Here is a 20,318-nt window from a genome sequence, read left to right as displayed (position 1 = left end):
TAGCAACAACATGCAGATTTACAGTTGAAGTCGGAAGTTTACATACACTTAGGTTGGAGTCATTAAAACTCGTTTTTCATCCACTCCACAAACGTGGACGTCCCACCGGCCAATAGCCAGGGAAAATACAGCGCGCCATATTCAAATAACATGATATAAAAATCAAACTTTCATTAAATCACACATGTAAGATACCAAATTAAAGCTACACTCGTTGTGAATCCAGCCAACATGTCAGATTTCAAAAAGGCTTTTCGGCGAAAGCATAAGATGCTATTATCTGATGACAGCACAACAGTAAACAAAGAGAGTAGCATAATTCAACACTGCAAGCACGACACAAAACGCAGAAATAAAATATAAATCATGCCTTACCTTTGACGAAATTATTTTGTTGGCACTCCAATATGTCCCATAAACATCACAAATGGTCCTTTTGTTCGATTAATTCCGTCGATATATATCCAAAATGTCTATTTATTTGGACCGTTTCTATTCTGACTAATACAACGTTAGGTATTTTTAAACGTTAATAATCAATCAATTTGAAGACGGGATGATCTGTGTTCAATACAAAAAGAAAACAAACTGACGCAACTTTTTTCGTAACGTGACTCTCAAATTTTTTTACTTCATGTGACCCTCATTTACGATAGCCCTACTTCTTCACTACACAAAGGAATAACCTCAACTGATTTCCAAGGACTGGTGACATCCTGTGGTAGCGGTAGGAACTGCAAGCAAGTCCATTAGAAATCTGGTGACTCTAAGAAACCTCATTGAAAAGACAGTGACATCAAAAAAATACAAATTCTGAATGGTTTGTCCTCAGGGTTTTGCCTGCTACATAAATTCTGTTATTCTCAGACATGATTCAAACAGTTTTAGAAACTTCAGAGTGTTTTCTATCCAAATATACTAATAATATGCATATCTTATATTCTGGGGATGAGTAGCAAGCAGTTGAGTTTTTGCATGCTATTTTTCCGAAAGTGAAAATGCTGCCCCCTGCCCTCAAGAAGTTAACAAACTATAGTTTTGGCAAGTCGGTTACGACATCTACTTTGTGCGTGACGCAAGTAATTTTTCCAACAATTGTTTACAGACAGATTATTTCACTTATAATTCACTGTATCACAATTCCAGTGGGTCAGAAGTTTACATACATGAAGTTGACTGTGCCTTTAAACAGCTTGGAAAATTCCAGAAAATGTCATGGCTTTAGAAGCTTCTGATAGGCTAATTGACATAATTTGAGTCAATTGGGGGTGTACCTGTGGATGTATTTCAAGGCCTACCTTTAAACTCAGTGCCTCTTTACTTGACATCATGGGAAAATCAAAAGAAATCAGCGAAGACCTCAGAAATCTTTTGACTTCCACAAGTCTGGTTCATCCTTGGGAGCAATTTCCAAACGCCTGAAGGTACCATGTTCATCTGTACAAACAATAGTACACAAGTATAAATACCATGGGACCACGCAGCCGTCATACCGCTCAGGAAGGAGAAGCGTTCGGTCTCCTAGAGATGTACGTACTTTGGTGTGAAAAGTGCCAATCAATCCCAGAACAACAGCAAAGGGCTGTATGAAGATGCTGGAAGAAACGGGTACAAAAGTATCTATATCCACAGTAAAACGAGTCCTATATCGACATAACAAGGAAGAAGCCACTGTTCCAAAACCGCCATAAAAAAGCCAAACTACGGTTTGCAACTGTACATGGGGACAAAGATCGTACTTTTTGGAGAAATGTCCTCTGTTCTGATGAAGCAAAAATAGAACTGTTTGGCCATAATGACCATCGTTAGGATTGGAGGAAAAAGGGGGAGGCTTGCAAGCCGAAGAACACCATCTCAACTGTGAAGCACGGGGGTGGCAGCATCATGTTGTGGGGGTGCTTTGCTGCAGGAGGGACTGGTGCACTTCACAAAATAGATGGCATCATGAGTTTTAAAAATGATGTGGATATATTGAAGCAACATCTCAAGACATCAGTCAGGAAGTTAAAGCTTGGTCGCAAATGGGTCTTCCAAATGGACAACGACCCCAAGCATACTTCCAAAGTTGTGGCAAAATGGCTTAAGGACAACAAAGTCAAGGTATTGGAGTGGCCATCACAAAGCCCTGACCTCTATCCTATAGAACATTTGTGGGCAGAACTGAAAAAGCGTGTGCGAGCAAGGAGGCCTACCAACCTGACTCAGTTACACCAGCTCTGTCAAGAGGAATGGGCCAAACTTCACCCAACTTATTGTGGGAAGCTTGTGGAAGGCTACCCAAAACATTTGACCCAAGTTAAACAATTTAAAGGCAATGCTACCAAATACTAATTGAGTGTATGTAAACTTCTGACCCATTGGGAATGTGATGAAAGAAATAAAAGCTGAAGTAAATCATTCTCTCTACTATTATTCTGACATTTCACATTCTTAAAATTAAGTGGTGATCCTAACTGACCTAAGACAGGGAATTTTTACTTGGATTAAATTTCATGAATTGTGAAACACTGAGTTTAAATGTATTTGGCTAAGGTGTATGTAAACTTCCGACTTTAACTGTAGGTCTACACCATCGTTCTTACCTACAAACTATGGGCAGATTTGAGTCATTCAGACAGAACGTGCATCGTCGTTTCAGCTTTGTTCCTGCGTCCGCTCTCCTTTGTTAGATATTATGCACATTTATGGTTTGGTAGGAAATGTTACCACCTTTTGATCTAGCTCTAACAGTAGCAGTAAACGGCACCAAGTGATATGAGCAGTGGAGACGGATGTGAAAGTGAGCAGAGTTAGAGCCTTGCTCTATCCAATCGTAGCAGTAGGATCAAGTTACAACCCACCCATTTCTTGACAGATAGTTGAACTAGCCAATCAAATGTCGTCCTGGCAGCTGAGTTGTTTAGAGATGCATCCTGACCTCTGAAAGAAAGAAAGAAAGAAAATCCTGATCATGGAAAATGACAAAAAAAATACTAGTTTCATAAGCATCTGTGATCACAAGTCATGATGTTACGTTGGACCCGTTTTGCATTGAATAGATGTTATTTTATATTGTCAAACTAACAGCAGTGCCTATATGATGTCCTTCCATACAGGACCTGCTGGACTGGTGCTTCTTTGTAAATGTTGTTGATCAGTAGGCTAATGGAAGTCCCAAATGAAAGACAGATGTTTGTAGTCTGTAGACTCCACTGATCAGCTAAAACAAGATCAGTAAGTTGAATATGCCTTCACCTGTATTGTGTGCAGGCCTATGTCATCTTGATTTACCCAGGTTATCAAGAGATTTACCATTCAAATACATGTATTACCGCTATGTAGTTAGAATGTTAAAAACTAAGTGAATTGTACTGTTTGATTTTAAAATGGATGCATTAATGTACACATGGCTGTCTCTGGGAAATTTTGTCATTAACATTTTCTAATTTTATGATTTTGAATATCGGCTTAAAATAACGTCCATCTAGCTTCTTGACCCCCAAAAAATCGGTATCTGCATCATCCCTAAAGAAATCCATAATGGTCTTTCTCAACAACAAACAAAAAAAATACTGCCGTTTTGGTGAACGTACAGCCAACTAGTGCCAACTAGTGCAAATATAATACTATGATACTGTCAAAACGATATGATATATCGGCAAAAATAATATCCCGATTTGTAACGGCATTAATTGAAATAAACAATCTTTTTCGTGTTCGTTTATTTTTTTCTGGGTCTATTTAGTCAGTTATCATCTCGTCAACTGCCACTGAAAAAATTGGTGTTTTGACAAATATTTCTGGCACTATTTTTCGTTGACGAAATGAATATTGTGTAGAATAGATCAGATTCCTGTAGAATAGATCAGATTCCTGTAGAATAGGGAATCATTTCAACTCTCTACATTACATTTCTATCTGCAGCATTCTGTGTGTTTCAGTACATTGAAAGAACACACCCCTGGTCTAAGTTGCTGAGTACGCCCCTCAGCCCTGGTCCTCAGCCCTGGTCTAAGTTGCTGAGTACGCCCCTCAGCCCTGGTCCCCAGCCCTGGTCTAAATTGCTGAGTACGCCCCTCAGCCCTGGTCCCCAGCCCTGGTCTAAATTGCTGAGTACGCCCCTCAGCCCTGGTCTTCAGCCCTGGTCTAAATTGCTGAGTACGCCCCTCAGCCCTGGTCCTCAGCCCTGGTCTAAATTGCTGAGTACGCCCCTCAGCCCTGGTCCTCAGCCCTGGTCTTCAGCCCTGGTCTAAGTTGCTGAGTATGCCCCTCAGCCCTGCTCTAGGCTGATAAGGGATTGGGTTCTTCTCTGGCAGCAGCTGTGGGTTGAATCGAGGTCAGAGACAGAACAGTCTGGCAGACTGTGTGTGTGTCTGAGAGTGTGTGTGTGTGTGCTGCGCTACCCTGTTGAAGCAGGGGGGTGGTTGTGGTTAAAATCTCAGTGCAGCAGCATATTTCTGGTTGCCTTGGCGGTATTTGGCTGCTGGGGTGAATGATATGGTGGTAAGGTATAGAGACTAACAGTAAAGTATATCTAGCTGAATTTAGGCTAACAGGCAAGTATAACTGATGCAGTTATATTGTGGGAAATATGACTGTCCTGCATAATCCATGTGGCCCTGCTGCTAGAACACCAGGGAGTAGGGACGGTTTCCCTGACCCAGGCTGTGCGTCCCAAATGGCACCCTATTCGCCAGCTATATAGTGCACTACTTTAGACCAGAGTCCTATTCCCTATCTAGTACACTACTATAGACCAGAGCCCTATTCCCCATATAGTGCACTACTATAGACCAGAGCCCTATTCCCCATATAGTGCACTACTTTAGACCAGAGCCCTATTCCCTATATAGTACACTACTTTAGACCAGAGCCCTATTCCCCATATAGTGCACTACTTTAGACCAGAGCCCTATTCCCTATATAGTACACTACTTTAGACCAGAGCCCTATTCCCCATATAGTGCACTAATTTTGACCAGGGCCATATTCCCCATATAGTACACTACTTTAGACCAGAGCCCTATTCCCTATATAGTGCACTACTTTAGACCAGAGCCCTATTCCCCATATAGTGCACTACTTTAGACCAGAGCCCTATTCCCCATATAGTGCACTACTTTAGACCAGAGCCCTATTCCCTATATAGTGCACTACTTTAGACCAGAGCCCTATTCCCTATATAGTGCACTACTTTAGACCAGAGCCCTATTCCCTATATAGTACACTACTTTAGACCAGAGCCCTATTCCCCATATAGTACACTACTTTAGACCAGGGCCCTATTCCCTATATAGTACACTACTTTAGACCAGGGCCCTATTCCCCATATAGTGCACTACTTTAGACCAGAGCCCATAGGACTATGTAGGAAATAGGCTGGTATTTGGTACTGAACTCCAGATTACTGGTAAACCTTTTCCTGGACCAGAAAACACTGTCAATAGAGATTCTCCATTGGGCATGCTTTCTAACCCAGGAATAGGTTTAATCTGGGTCCAGAGAACTGTCCGTATATAATGCGGTTGAGAGGCATCTAGATTTTCATACAGTCAGACCGTTTCTGTACCGTACGGGGTACAGGAAGTGCACACAAATGGGGAGCTTTTTCAACAAAAATGTTTATACGTACATTTAGGCAACGGGGATCTTCATCCAGGAGGGGGTTGAATATCTCTGCTGTAACCAAGAAGATCTTGACATCTAGCCACTTAGCTAGCGAGTCAGCAAACCAAATACATAGCTGGAACCCTGAGCTGGATATCATTTGACACATCTTAGATTTCTTATAGTTATACTTTACTTTATATTTAGTTATAAGCAGTGGCGTAGCACGCACCCCCGGAGTAAACGGTGTTGAAAATGACGTTATGTCACTATGGCCGGACAATGACGTTATGTCACTATGGCCGGACAATGACGTTATGTCACTATGGCCGGGCAATGCCGTTATATCACTATGGCCGGACAATGACGTTATGTCACTATGGTCGAACAATGACGTTATGTCACTATGGTCGAACAATGACGTTATGTCACTATGGTCGAACAATGACGTTATGTCACTATGGCCTCACAATGACGTTATTATGTCACTATGGCCGGGCAATGACGTTATTATGTCACTATGGCCGGGCAATGACGTTATTATGTCACTATGGCCGGGCAATGACGTTATGTCACTATGGCCGGACAATGACGTTATGTCACTATGGCCGGACAATGACGTTATATTTGTAAGGGTACGCTACGGATTTTTAAATTCCGACACGAAACCTTCTCTGGCGATAGTTTCGAAGCGCCACTTAACGGACATTTTTACTAGTCTGAAGGAATGCCGCTTCTGAAGTGGGACTAACGTCCATCACCAGAACTGTTAATCAAATAATCTCGAGCTGCAGATCGCTCTCCTAAAAAAGTATTTTAAAGTTTAAATACCGAGACATTTCGTAAAAAGAAAACGTATCTTCCGCTAGGATTCGTCTCCTAAGATGTAGTATATTTGGAACTCGGGGAGATTAATTAGTTGCCGTTCTTTTGAGAATGCAAACAATCGGATCTTTCATGGCAAGCTAGCGAGGGACGGAGAGAGAGGGGAGGGGCACAGTATAGGCAGGTCGGCCACCGTGCAGTAGGCCTATCTATCGGCAATCAAAAGCTGTATCTCGCAATGGAATGCTCTATTTTGCAGTTTCTTGGCTTGCAATGTCTCTCAACTTAAGTGAAGCAGGGCCTATCATCAATGAATAGGTTAGGATATTCTACTCCGAAGACTGAGCACACGCTCCTTGCATCATTAGTAAAGAGAAAGCAGGCGAGCCCCCCCCCCAAAAAAAGTTTTCCGATATACATTTTTCTTTACGTTAAGGATACCAATTTTGTTTTAACTGTTTTACCGTTTACACCTCTAGTCTTGATAATGGAATGGGAGCGTGAAAGAGGACAGGGATTTTCTGGCGAGCACTACCAGCCTAGACACACTGTCCAAAATACCATGACCTCACACTCAGAATAGCCTACCTGGTTCAATATTTCACAGGCTCTCCGAGCTTGACATTTTGTCTGACAGTGTGTTTTCTCTTTGCGTTGCTGGTTTATTGGACTGGTTGAAATGTGTTCTTTCTCTCTTTTTTTCCGGAGAGAGAGAAATTCTCTGGTGAGCACTATCGTCCTAGACACATGGGCTGCATCTAAAATGGTACACTATTCCCTATATAGTGCACTACTTTTGACCAGACCCTATGGAACCCTATTCTTTATATAGTGCACTACTTTTGACCAGACCCTATTCCCTATATAGTGCACTACTTTTGACCAGACCAGACCCTGGGCAAAATTGGTGCATTATAGGGAACGGGGTTTGGGATGCCGCCATGGTCCGAAGTACCATTACCTCAGTCTCTCAGAATAGCCTACCTCGTTCAATATTTCAGAGACTCTCCAAGCTTGATGCTATGCTGTATGATGTTACGTTTCCTCTAGTCCTTTGTGGTTTATAGGATTGGTTTAGGCCTTTAGCCCGTTTGAAATTGTGCTAGGTTTTTCATTTTCCCCATCTCTCCACGCTAACATTAGAAACCAGAGTTCAGTACCATGGTTTCCCCTATATTAATTTGGATCGTTGCCACTACTCCCCAAAAATCTTAGGGGAAACGCCTGATCTTGTTTGAAATCTTTATATCACATTTATTTTAGCATAGAGTCCCATTGAGACCAAGATCTCTTCTACAAGTAGCCCTGTACACAATTTATAAATACAACGTCATACAAATATAGACGATTACAACTCAAGAGAAACAATCACACTCTTCTAGGGCTGTTCCCAAAAATATTGGCTAACCGAAAGTCGTCTGTACTTTCGACCAATCGATTGGTAGACATTTTAAAACGTGCATTTTTCCATCTAGAAACACCCTATGTGTTTTATTAAAATCAACTACATGTGCATTGATCTTGTCTGACGCTTTAAGCACACTGTTTGATGAAATAAGACGACAATGACTAGAGGGAGCAAGAGATCAAGATAACCGGAAGAAAAAACCCTGACCTGACCCAACCATCCTCCTTCCTGCTCCATCTGGCCTTCGCAGATTTTGCTGTCGTCACTGTTCTGAACCTCCTGGTAAGAGGTCGACAACCTTTCTCATGTGGAATACCAATCTATCTTACCATTTCTACTGATCTCTATGCCAGTTATGATTTTCATACGGTGCATTCGGAAAGTATTCAGACCCCTTTTCCCACACTTTTTTATGTTACAGCCTTATTCTAAAATGAATCAAATCGATTTTTCCTCTCAATCTACCCATTTAATGACGAAGCAAGTCAGAGACTTGTCCCGAAGCCACTCCTGCACTGTCTTGGATGTGTGCCTAGGGTCGTCGTCCTGTTGGAAGGTGAACCTTGGCCCCAGTCTGAGGTCTTGAGCGCTCTGGAGCAGGTTTTCATCAAGGATCTCTATGTACTTTGTATCCTGACTAGTCTCCCAGTCCCTGCCGCTGAAAAACATCCCCACAGCATGATGCTGCCACCACCATGCTTCATCGTAGGGATGGTGCCAGGTTTCCTCCAAACGTGACGCTTGGCATTCAGGCCAAAGAGTTCAATCTTGGTTTCATCAGACCAAAGTTTTGTTTCTCATGGTCTGAGAGTCTTTAGGTTCCTTTTGGCAAACTCCAAGCGGGCTGTCATGTGCCTTTTACTGAGTGGCTTCCATCTGGCCACTCTACCATAAAGGCCTGATTGGTGGAGTGCTGCAGTGATGGTTGTCTTTCTGGAAGGTTCTCCCATCTCCACAGAGGAACTCTGGAGCTCTGTCAGAGTGACCATCGGGTTCTTGGTCACCTCCCTGACCAAGGCCCTTCTCTCCTGATTGCTCAGTTTGGCCAGGTGGCCAGCTCTAGGAAGAGTCTTGGTTGTTCCAAACTTCTTCCATTTAAGAATGATGGAGGCCACTGTGTTCTTGGGGACATTAAATGCTGCAGACATGTTTTGGTACCCTTCCCCAGATCTGTGCTTCGACACAATCCTGTCTCTGAGCTCTACGGACAATTCCTTCGACCTCGTGGCTTGGTTTTTGCTCTGACATGCACTGCCAACTGTGGGACCTTATATAGACAGGTGTGTGTGCCTTTTCAAATAATGTCCAATCCACTTGAATTTACCACAGGTGGACTCCAATCAAGTTGTAGAAACATCTCAAGGATGATCAGTGGAAAAATACTATACAAGGAACGTACATTTTTATGGAACCCTGCAACAATAGAAACCCTATCTATCTATCGTCTTACAGTCAAAATACTATATATTTTTTAAATGTAACCTTTTATTTAACTAGGCATGTCAGTTAAGAACAAATTCTTATTAACAATGACGGCCTACCGGGGAACATTTAGAATTAACAGCCTTGTTCAGGGGCAGAACGACAGATTTTTACCTTGTCAACTCGGGGATTGGATCCAGCAACCTTACCGTGGTCCAACGCACCCACTACTAGGCCACCTGCCACCTGCCACTATAGACTATTGTTGAACACGCAACTCCTTTAATGAAGAAGCTAACAAAACATTAGAAAACACAGGTCTAAACAGAGCAACTAATGTGAGCAGTTCCATATGTGACAGAGATGAACATTTCTGTCAAACTTAAGATTCCCCTTTCTTTCTATCACCGAGGATGTGTTGCTGATATCACTAGGATGTGGTGCTGATATCACTAGGATGTGTTGCTGATATCACTAGGATGTGTTGCTGATATCACTAGGATGTGTTGCTGATATCACTAGGATGTGTTGCTGATATCACTAGGATGTGTTGCTGATATCACTAGGATGTGTTGCTGATATCACTAGGATGTGTTGCTGATATCACCAGGATGTGATGCTGATATCACTAGGATGTGGTGCTGATATCACTAGGATGTGGTGCTGATATCACTAGGATGTGGTGCTGATATCACTAGGATGTGGTGCTGATATCACTAGGATGTGGTGCTGATATCACTAGGATGTGGTGCTGATATCACTAGGATGTGGTGCTGATATCACTAGGATGTGGTGCTGATATCACTAGGATGTGGTGCTGATATCACTAGGATGTGGTGCTGATATCACCAGGATGTGGTGCTGATATTACCAGGATGTGGTGCTGATATCACCAGGGTGTGTTGCTGATATCACCAGGGTGTGTTGCTGATATCACTAGGGTGTGTTGCTGATATCACTAGGATGTGTTGCTGATATCACTAGGATGTGTTGCTGATATCACTAGGGTGTTGCTGATATCACTAGGATGTGTTGCTGATATCACTAGGGTGTGTTGCTGATATCACTAGGGTGTGTTGCTGATATCACTAGGATGTGGTGCTGATATCACTAGGGTGTGTTGCTATTTGACTAGGATTGTGCATTTGGCTTCTGGACAACGAAATAAAGTTGATATGAAAACCAATAGAACAGGAGAGAAATACTTAATGGAACCAGGAAGTCTTTATAGAATAATTGCCTCCAGGTTTCTATTAATAATGGTAAAGGCTCATTTGAAGCAAGTTAAGACATGTCTCATTATTTGAAGTAAAGTAAATTGTTCAGGTTTTAAACAATTCTACTGCCTCAACCTCACATTGTAAAGTGGTGGGTGAAGCGCTGATGTCCTGCCTACCGTGGACTATAGCCTATGCACCTGAATGGCGAATGGGAAGCATGCTTGAATTACGAGTTGAGATCGAGAACTAAAAATAGCTCTTCTTTGTCGTGACTCGCGGCAATCAACGATTTCTAACATGCGATCCCATTTAGAATTGTTTTTTGTTTAATGGTTAACTGTTAGCATCCTTACACCCTAGGAGTACTGAGCTGGGAGTATGGCTCTCTAAGTCTCTGTGTGTCTCTCTGTCTCTGTGTAGGAGTACTGAGCTGGGAGTATGGCCCTCTCTGTCTCTGTGTAGGAGTACTGATCTGGGAGTATGACTCTAAGTCTCTGTGTGTCTCTCTGTCTCTGTGTAGGAGTACTGATCTGGGAGTATGGCTCTCTAAGTCTCTGTGTGTCTCTCTGTCTCTGTGTAGGAGTACTGATCTGGGAGTATGACTCTCTAAGTCTCTGTGTGTCTCTCTGTCTCTGTGTAGGAGTACTGATCTGGGAGTATGGCTCTCTAAGTCTCTGTGTGTCTCTCTGTCTCTGTGTAGGAGTACTGATCTGGGAGTATGACTCTCTAAGTCTCTGTGTGTCTCTCTGTCTCTGTGTAGGAGTACTGATCTGGGAGTATGGCTCTCTAAGTCTCTGTGTGTCTCTCTGTCTCTGTGTAGGAGTACTGAGCTGGGAGTATGGCTCTCTAAGTCTCTGTGTGTCTCTCTGTCTCTGTGTAGGAGTACTGAGCTGGGAGTATGGCTCTCTAAGTCTCTGTGTGTCTCTCTGTCTCTGTGTAGGAGTACTGATCTGGGAGTATGGCTCTCTAAGTCTCTGTGTGTCTCTCTGTCTCTGTGTAGGAGTACTGATCTGGGAGTATGGCTCTCTAAGTCTCTGTGTGTCTCTCTGTCTCTGTGTAGGAGTACTGAGCTGGGAGTATGGCTCTCTAAGTCTCTGTGTGTCTCTCTGTCTCTGTGTAGGAGTACTGATCTGGGAGTATGGCTCTAAGTCTCTGTGTGTCTCTCTGTCTCTGTGTAGGAGTACTGAGCTGGGAGTATGGCTCTCTAAGTCTCTGTGTGTCTCTCTGTCTCTGTGTAGGAGTACTGAGCTGGGAGTATGGCTCTCTAAGTCTCTGTGTGTCTCTCTGTCTCTGTGTAGGAGTACTGAGCTGGGAGTATGGCTCTCTAAGTGTCTGTGTGTCTCTCTCTCTCTGTGTAGGAGTACTGAGCTGGGAGTATGGCTCTCTAAGTCTCTGTGTGTCTCTCTGTCTCTGTGTAGGAGTACTGATCTGGGAGTATGACTCTCTCTAAGTCTCTGTGTGTCTCTCTGTCTCTGTGTAGGAGTACTGATCTGGGAGTATGGCTCTCTCTAAGTGTCTCTCTGTGTGTCTCTCTGTCTCTGTGTAGGAGTACTGATCTGGGAGTATGGCTCTCTAAGTCTCTGTGTGTCTCTGTGTCTCTGTGTAGGAGTACTGATCTGGGAGTATGGCTCTCTAAGTCTCTAAGTGTGTCTCTGTCTCTGTGTAGGAGTACTGATCTGGGAGTATGGCTCTCTAAGTCTCTGTGTGTCTCTCTGTCTCTGTGTAGGAGTACTGATCTGGGAGTATGACTCTCTCTAAGTCTCTGTGTGTCTCTCTGTCTCTGTGTAGGAGTACTGATCTGGGAGTATGACTCTCTCTAAGTCTCTGTGTGTCTCTCTGTCTCTGTGTAGGAGTACTGATCTGGGAGTATGGCTCTCTAAGTCTCTAAGTGTGTCTCTGTCTCTGTGTAGGAGTACTGATCTGGGAGTATGGCTCTCTAAGTCTCTGTGTGTCTCTCTGTCTCTGTGTAGGAGTACTGATCTGGGAGTATGACTCTCTCTAAGTCTCTGTGTGTCTCTCTGTCTCTGTGTAGGAGTACTGAGCTGGGAGTATGGCTCTCTAAGTCTCTGTGTCTCTCTGTCTCTGTGTAGGAGTACTGATCTGGGAGTATGACTCTCTAAGTCTCTGTGTGTCTCTCTGTCTCTGTGTAGGAGTACTGATCTGGGAGTATGGCTCTCTAAGTCTCTGTGTGTCTCTCTGTCTCTGTGTAGGAGTACTGATCTGGGAGTATGACTCTCTAAGTCTCTGTGTCTCTCTGTCTCTGTGTAGGAGTACTGAGCTGGGAGTATGGCTCTCTAAGTCTCTGTGTGTCTCTCTGTCTCTGTGTAGGAGTACTGAGCTGGGAGTATGGCTCTCTAAGTCTCTGTGTGTCTCTCTGTCTCTGTGTAGGAGTACTGAGCTGGGAGTATGACTCTCTAAGTCTCTGTGTGTCTCTCTGTCTCTGTGTAGGAGTACTGAGCTGGGAGTATGGCTCTCTAAGTCTCTGTGTGTCTCTCTGTCTCTGTGTAGGAGTACTGAGCTGGGAGTATGGCTCTCTAAGTCTCTGTGTGTCTCTCTGTCTCTGTGTAGGAGGACTGAGCTGGGAGTATGACTCTCTAAGTCTCTTTGTGTCTCTCTGTCTCTGTGTAGGAGTACTGAGCTGGGAGTATGGCTCTCTCTAAGTCTCGAGCGGCCGATGGGAAGATCACCTACCCTCCGGGGGTCAAGGAGATCTCCAGCAACATCTCCAAGGAGGAGATGGTCCGCCGACTCAAGGTCAGTAATGTCTCTATTTATTAGCCCTTACCACAGCCCTATAGCAAGGACTGTTCAATTCCGCTCCTGGAAGGCCTAAACACTTTTTTGGTTTTCATCTCCTTCTAATCAGGGACTAATTCAGACCTGGGATACGAGATGAGTGTAATTCGATACTAAGGGGAAGAAAAAAAACAAGTGTTCTGGCAATTGAACAGCCCTGCTATAGCCCTACATTATGATTATTATTATTATACTCGAGTCCCGCAGGGATGTGTTCTTGGACCTCCTTTTTTCCCCAGGTGAACTGTAGAATTTGTGGCCCATGCTAGACGGACCATGGAGAAGAAGCCCTTATACAGGATACTAAAGATTGACTGTGATTTTATTGTTTGACTACCTGATTGTTTGATGTGTGATGGTGGTGAAGATGTTCATGGACATGGATCAAGACGGGGAGGAAGAGAAGGAGCTTTACCTCATCCTGTCAGTCAATCAATGAATCCACCTCTCTCGCTCTCTCTGTGTGTGTAGATGGTGGTGAAAACGTTCATGGACATGGATCAGGACAGTGAGGAAGAGAAGGAGTTGTACCTGAACCTGGCTCTCCATCTGGCGTCTGACTTTTTCCTGAAGCACCCTGACAAGGACGTTCGCCTCCTAGTGGCCTGCTGCTTGGCTGACATTTTCAGAATCTACGCCCCAGAGGCCCCCTACACATCACCTGATAAACTGAAGGTAACTTCTCCATACATATCACCTGACAAACTGAAGATAACCTCGATATCACTAGGATGATTCCACCAACTGTATTTGGTGTCTCGATTGTTCTGGCAATTTTCACATAGAAACTTCATTGGGAGGAAGAACGTTTGAAGTGCTTTTTACATTTGCTTTTAAAACCCCCCCCCTTTTTTTTATCATGACGAAAGTGTCTGTTTTTAGGCCCTTTTTAGACCTATACATGTAAGACCCTATGAGCTATGAACCAGACATGATACAGACAACACTTTGTTGTCGTTATACTCATCATAGTGTGCTCTAACAAATGGAGTATGAATAGATTTGTTTTAAGCATTCATTTATTCAATATTATAAATGTTAATCTCCAAACTACCCTTATTGATTTTGTTCATTTTAAGACATATTGTTTGGAACAATATACTCTACAAGTACATCACATTTCCAGAGTGGGCTCTCTGCTAATTCTTATGATAAATGTTACGCGCATTCATCAACACAGTGAATGGGAAAATGGAGTCAAAGAGAACTCCCTCTGCTGGTGACTTGCTGAATGTGCAATCCTTAAAGGAGTGCTGTGATTGGTTAATGACCTATAGTGTCAATTTCTGTGTATAAACAGGGTCGTATCATTAAAAGTACCAGAAAGCCACTCTGGAAATGTTACGTGTTTGAAGAGTATATAGTTATAACCAATATGTTTAAAAAAAATAAAATAAAAAAAATACATAAAAGAAGCAAAATCAAAAGGGTTGTTTTGAGGTGATTTTTTTGATGTTGAATAAATTAATGTGTATTTCAGAATCTATACATACTCCATATGTTAGAGCACACTATAAGGAGGATGACGTGTAACCTTTTTTTTCAACTAGGCAAGTCGGTTAACCAGTTGTACATTTATTCGTTATCTTTTTGTTTGGACGGCTCCTGTCAATCTTGAGTAAGGACAACGCACGCACTTGATTACGTATATAGAAGTAGGACTAGTCTACATGGCCTGCACGTTAATGTAGGCCTTATAAACGTGTCCATATGGAGAACTGATACTATTTCTGAGTGGCTTAACTCACCATCACTGTGGCGCTTCTCAAATAATGTTTTTTTCTTCACCTTAAACAGCAAGTAAACAAAGTCTGTTTTTACATCAATTGAGAAAGGCTGCATTGAAGAACTATCGTACATTTTCCAGCTCTTTCCCTTTCGATTACCACTCAGCATGAAAGGGGGGGGGGGTGGCATGCTGTGATCCGGTGGAAACTTAATAAAATAGGCCTACCTGATTACGTCTTATCCCTTGCACAAAATAGCCTACAGCAATATCTGTTTGTCCAGAGCTCACGGAAGCAGGAACCTCTGAGGGCACAGAATATTTTATACAGTGTTACAAGTTTGTGGCAGGACCAAGTTTAATACAGTAGCTGCTCCAATGTTTCCAGTTCCTTGCAGACAGGCCACATGGGTAGCCAATGTGATTCAAAGGATATTTATTTTTATCAGGATATTTTCTACCTGTAAGCTGCTATGTTTTAATTTGTTGGCTTTATATAGGCAATTTTTTACATAGTTGGTAATAGAAGTAACTTTTTATTTTTTGGGGTGTTTATCATTTTTATTTAGATAGAATTTTGATTAACCAAATGCCATTGATTTTGCGAAATGAAGACATAATTATAAACTGTTCCACGAAAATGTGCATATGAAAATCATAACTGGCACGCAGGTCAGTAGAAATGAATGGTATGATAACTTGGCACTCAAAATGGAAAAAGTTGCCGACCGCTGGTGTACTTCATGAGCGTAACGGCACAATATGCAAAGGCCAGCAGCAGCAGGCAGCGGGAGGAGGGGGGTCTGGAACAGGCATTTAATTTCTTCTGGTTAGAGTATATTGATCTCTGGCGCCCTCTTTAGTAATTTGTCTTCATTTTTAAATTGCAGTGCTTAAAGCATCAGACAAGCTCAGTAGCCTACATACAGTTGATTTTATTCAAACAAGGTGTGTCTATATATGGAACAAATACACGTTTTTAAAATGTTGGTCGAAGGAACAGACGACTCTCGGTCGACTAAGTTTTTTCTTTCGTTGGGGACAGCCCTAAATGACACGAAGATGATGTTTGTATCATGTGAGGTTTACACGTCATATTGTCTTACAGGAAGCACGTAAAAGGGTTCAAAATGGCCGATTTCATCATGATATTCTCAAAAATGGTTTGTGATACAAATGTTAAAACCATGTCAAACATCCTTCCTCCCAATGAAGTTACTACGTGAGAATTTGCCAGAACAATCTGGAATCCCCCCCAAAAATATTTTCAGCTGGCGATCTCAACTCTTGCCAATTGAGATCGCCACAGACAATAAGGCTAGCCTAGACCCTTCACTCTGTCTTTAGCTACAGTTAGTGAGCCGAAAGTAACACATCCGTGTTTGGTCTGTAGACTGCTTCTAACGGTTATTGATGGTTGTGTGTTCATGGTTGTTATTTTCAGGATATCTTCATGTTCATCACTCGCCAGCTGAAAGGACTGGAGGACACCAAGAGTGCTCAGTTTAACAGATACTTCTACCTGCTGGAGGTAAGTGGTTAGGGGTCAGTTTAACAGATACTTCTACCTGCTGGAGGTCAGGGGTTAGGGGTCAGTTCAACAGATACTTCTACCTGCTGGAGGTCAGGGGTTAGGGGTCAGTTCAACAGATACTTCTACCTGCTGGTGGTCAGGGGTTAGGGGTCAGTTCAACAGATACTTCTACCTGCTGGTGGTCAGGGGTTAGGGGTCAGTTCAACAGATACTTCTACCTGCTGGAGGTCAGGGGTTAGGGGTCAGTTCAACAGATACTTCTACCTGCTGGTGGTCAGGGGTTAGGGGTCAGTTCAACAGATACTTCTACCTGCTGGTGGTCAGGGGTTAGGGGTCAGTTCAACAGATACTTCTACCTGCTGGTGGTCAGGGGTTAGGGGTCAGTTTAACAGATACTTCTACCTGCTGGAGGTCAGGGGTTAGGGGTCAGTTTAACAGATACTTCTACCTGCTGGAGGTCAGGGGTTAGGGGTCAGTTCAACAGATACTTCTACCTGCTGGTGGTACATGTGTCTTTGTACTGCGCATTACATATCCTCGCTCTCTCTCTCTCTGTATAGTGTTAACCTCTCTCTCAACCTCTCTCTCTCTGTATATAGTGTTAACCTCTCTCTCTGTATAGTGTTAATCTCTCTCTCTCTCTGTATAGTGTTAACCTCTCTCTCTCTCTCTGTATAGTGTTAACCTCTCTCTCTCTCTGTATAGTGTTAATCTCTCTCTCTGTATAGTGTTAACCTCTCTCTTTGTATAGTGTTAACCTCCTCTCTCTCTCTGTGTAGAACATAGCGTGGGTGAAGTCCTATAACATCTGCTTTGAGCTGGAAGACAGCAATGAGATCTTTACTCAGCTCTACAGGACCCTGTTCCAGGTCATCAAGTATGTACCACACATATACACCCCTCTCTTTCTCTCTCTGTGTCCCCCCCTCTTTCTCTCTCTGTGTCCCCCCTCTCTATGTCCCCCCTCTCTTTCTCTCTCTCTCTCTCTGTCCCCCCTCTCTTTCTCTCTCTCTCTCTCTGTCCCCCCTCTCTTTCTCTCTCTCTCTCTCTGTCCCCCCTCTCTTTCTCTCTCTCTGTCCCCTCCCTCTCTTTCTCTCTCTCTGTGTCCCCCCCTCTCTTTCTCTCTCTCTGTGTCCCCCCCTCTCTTTCTCTCTCTCTGTGTCCCCCCCTCTCTTTCTCTCTCTCTGTGTCCCCCCCTCTCTTTCTCTCTCTCTGTGTCCCCCCTCTCTTTCTCTCTCTCTGTGTCACCCCTCTCTTTCTCTCTCTCTGTGCCCCCCCCTCTCTTTCTCTCTCTCTGTGTCCCCCCTCTCTTTCTCTCTCTCTGTGTCCCCCCTCTCTTTCTCTCTCTCTGTGTCCCCCCCCCTCTCTTTCTCTCTCTCTGTGTCCCCCCCCCTCTCTTTCTCTCTCTCTGTGCCCCCCCTCTCTTTCTCTCTCTCTGTGTCCCCCCTCTCTTTCTCTCTCTCTGTGTCCCCCCTCTCTTTCTCTCTCTCTGTGTCACCCCTCTCTTTCTCTCTCTCTGTGTCACCCCTCTCTTTCTCTCTCTCTGTGCCCCCCCCCCCTCTCTTTCTCTCTCTCTGTGTCCCCCCTCTCTTTCTCTCTCTCTGTGTCCCCCCTCTCCATCTACTCAACACAGCCTTGAGGGCTGAATTCTGCAGCAGAGTACTTGGCAGTGAGCGAACGAGATCAGAGCAGCTTGTGTGTAGCATCGCTCATGCCCCGCCCACCTGAGGATCCTCTTTTTTTCAGCCAGCTATTTCCTGTGTTTGAGGGACGCAAAATCCACTTGTCACTTAAATCTCGCTGGATTAATTGCTTTCATTTTTACCCCCGTCACTCTTTAATACTCTAACTTGTGCCTGTCGTTTTTTCCCCCGTTAACGTGACGACCGTGGAAATGTTTGTAATGACCTGTCAAACACACCCCGGTAATGTAATAAATGGGCTCGGTGGAATACATCGTCTTTCTGTTGCCTCTATCAGAACCTTAAAGCTTAGTTGGGGATGGACCGCATCGGCTCGACACTTACATCATATTTGTAAATACACCCAGTGTATTAAGTCGAATGAGGCACATTTAAATTGATTAATTTTACCTCAGAAGTATTTATTCAAATACCTGATACCATTAGAACGTGTGTGTATGAATGCATTCTAAGAAGAAGAAAAAAGGTGAATTCCCGCCAAAATCCCTGAAATCCATGAATTATTTCTCTGTGCCAGTAAAGTGTTTTATGTGCAGTAATTTAGTCTATATCTGAAGGATTTTAACAATTCTATAAGTTTGGAGCATCTTCATCCATTGTCCAACTGTTGCATCTATTGGAATTGTCTTTAGGAACCGTAACCTTTCTAGGACACCCGTTCCGCTAGCGGAACCCCTCGACAACATTCCGCTGAAAAGGCGAAATTCCAAAATATTTGTTTGAAAAATGTACCTTTCACACATTAACAAGTCCAATACAGCAAAGATACACTTCTTGTTAATCTACCCATCGTGTCCGATTTCAAAAAAGGCTTTACAGCGAAAGCACAACATATGATTATGTTAGGTCAGAGCCAAGTCAAAAAAACACACAGCCTTTTTTCAAGCCAAAGAGAGGAGCCACAAAAAGCATAAATAGAGATAAAATGAATCATTAACCTTTGATCTTCATCAGATGACACTCATAGGACTTCATGTTACACAATACATATATGTTTTGTTTGATAATGTGCATATTTATATCCAAAAATCTGTTTACATTGGCGCGTTACATGCAGTATTGTTTTGATTCCAAAACATCTGGTGATTTTGCAGAGAGCCACATCATATCCCAGAAATACTCATCATAAACATTGATACAAGATACAAGTGTTATTCACAGAATTAAAGATAGACTTCTCCTTAAAAACCTTTTGACAATTGTGATGACGTGTGTGTGTGTGTGTGTGTGTGTGTGTGTGTGTGTGTGTGTGTGTGTGTGTGTGTGTGTGTGTGTGTGTGTGTGTGTGTGTGTGTGTGTGTGTGTGTGTGTGTGTGTGTGTGTGTGTGTGTGTGTGTGTGTGTGTGTGTGTGTTATCTTGGTGAATAGAGGGTAATGGTCTTAGGAATGTGAGTAATCAATCTGGGTAGAAGTTGCCTTTAGGGCCAGATCTAGGATCAGCTAACATCCCCCCCATCCTAACAGTAACCATCGATCTGGGTAGAAGTTGCCCTTAGGCCCAGATCTAGGATCAGCTAACACCCCCCCCCCCCCCTAACAGTAACTATCAATATGGGTAGAAGTTGCCTTTAGGCCCAGATCTAGGATCAGCTAACATCCCACCAACCTAACAGTAACCATCAGGGAAGAAACATACAAAACTGATCTTACATCAGTGTTAACTTCAGCCTAGTCTACCTGGCTCTGGATGCGGCTTCCTGGTGCTCTCACTTTGGGGGGGTTACCCCTTTTCAACCTCTTCACTATCTCCAGCACAATACCAGTGTCGTCATATGTGAAATCAGCTTTTGTAGAAAAATATATATAAACATTTTATAAATGGTACCCGATGACATAATATCAAAATTAAAAACAGTGATTTTTCTAAAACGGAGATCGTGGTGACGTGGGGGGAGCAAGAACATCCCCTCCCTTGGGCTTGAAACTCGTTTTGAAAAATCAGTTTGTTTTCTTTTAGTCCTACACTATAAAAAATAATTTACGGCAACAAGAGGACACTTACTATTATTAGTAGATGTAACTCAAAGTAAAGTTCAGGGAATTAATAACACGCATAAAAATTTCTTGGATTATACTGATAATATTATTAAATATGAGT

The 20,318-nt window shown here is 43.1% G+C and overlaps 1 protein-coding gene across 4 annotated transcripts in view; it reads left to right on the top strand.

The window, feature by feature from the left end:
* LOC139552820 (sister chromatid cohesion protein PDS5 homolog B-like) overlaps window positions 1-20,318 on the top strand; it is a 95,117-nt gene that overhangs the window by 15,785 nt on the left and 59,014 nt on the right. For 2 of the 4 annotated variants that reach the window (XM_071364881.1, XM_071364880.1), the window contains exons 2-5: window positions 13,090-13,215; window positions 13,729-13,932; window positions 16,428-16,514; window positions 17,297-17,394. In XM_071364881.1, the coding sequence (XP_071220982.1) occupies window positions 13,108-13,215; window positions 13,729-13,932; window positions 16,428-16,514; window positions 17,297-17,394 (497 nt within the window). In that variant the 5' untranslated portion in view covers window positions 13,090-13,107. Of the gene's footprint in view, window positions 1-13,089; window positions 13,216-13,728; window positions 13,933-16,427; window positions 16,515-16,714; window positions 16,745-16,872; window positions 16,975-17,296; window positions 17,395-20,318 lie in introns of those variants that run through there. The other 2 variants (XM_071364883.1, XM_071364882.1) reach the window with 2 other exon arrangements.

The sequence above is a fragment of the Salvelinus alpinus genome, chromosome 24, assembly GCF_045679555.1.
Source record: "Salvelinus alpinus chromosome 24, SLU_Salpinus.1, whole genome shotgun sequence".
NCBI lineage: Eukaryota > Metazoa > Chordata > Actinopteri > Salmoniformes > Salmonidae > Salvelinus > Salvelinus alpinus.
The sequence above is the reverse complement of the archived record's forward strand: the minus strand, read 5'-3'. Positions and strand labels throughout refer to the sequence as shown.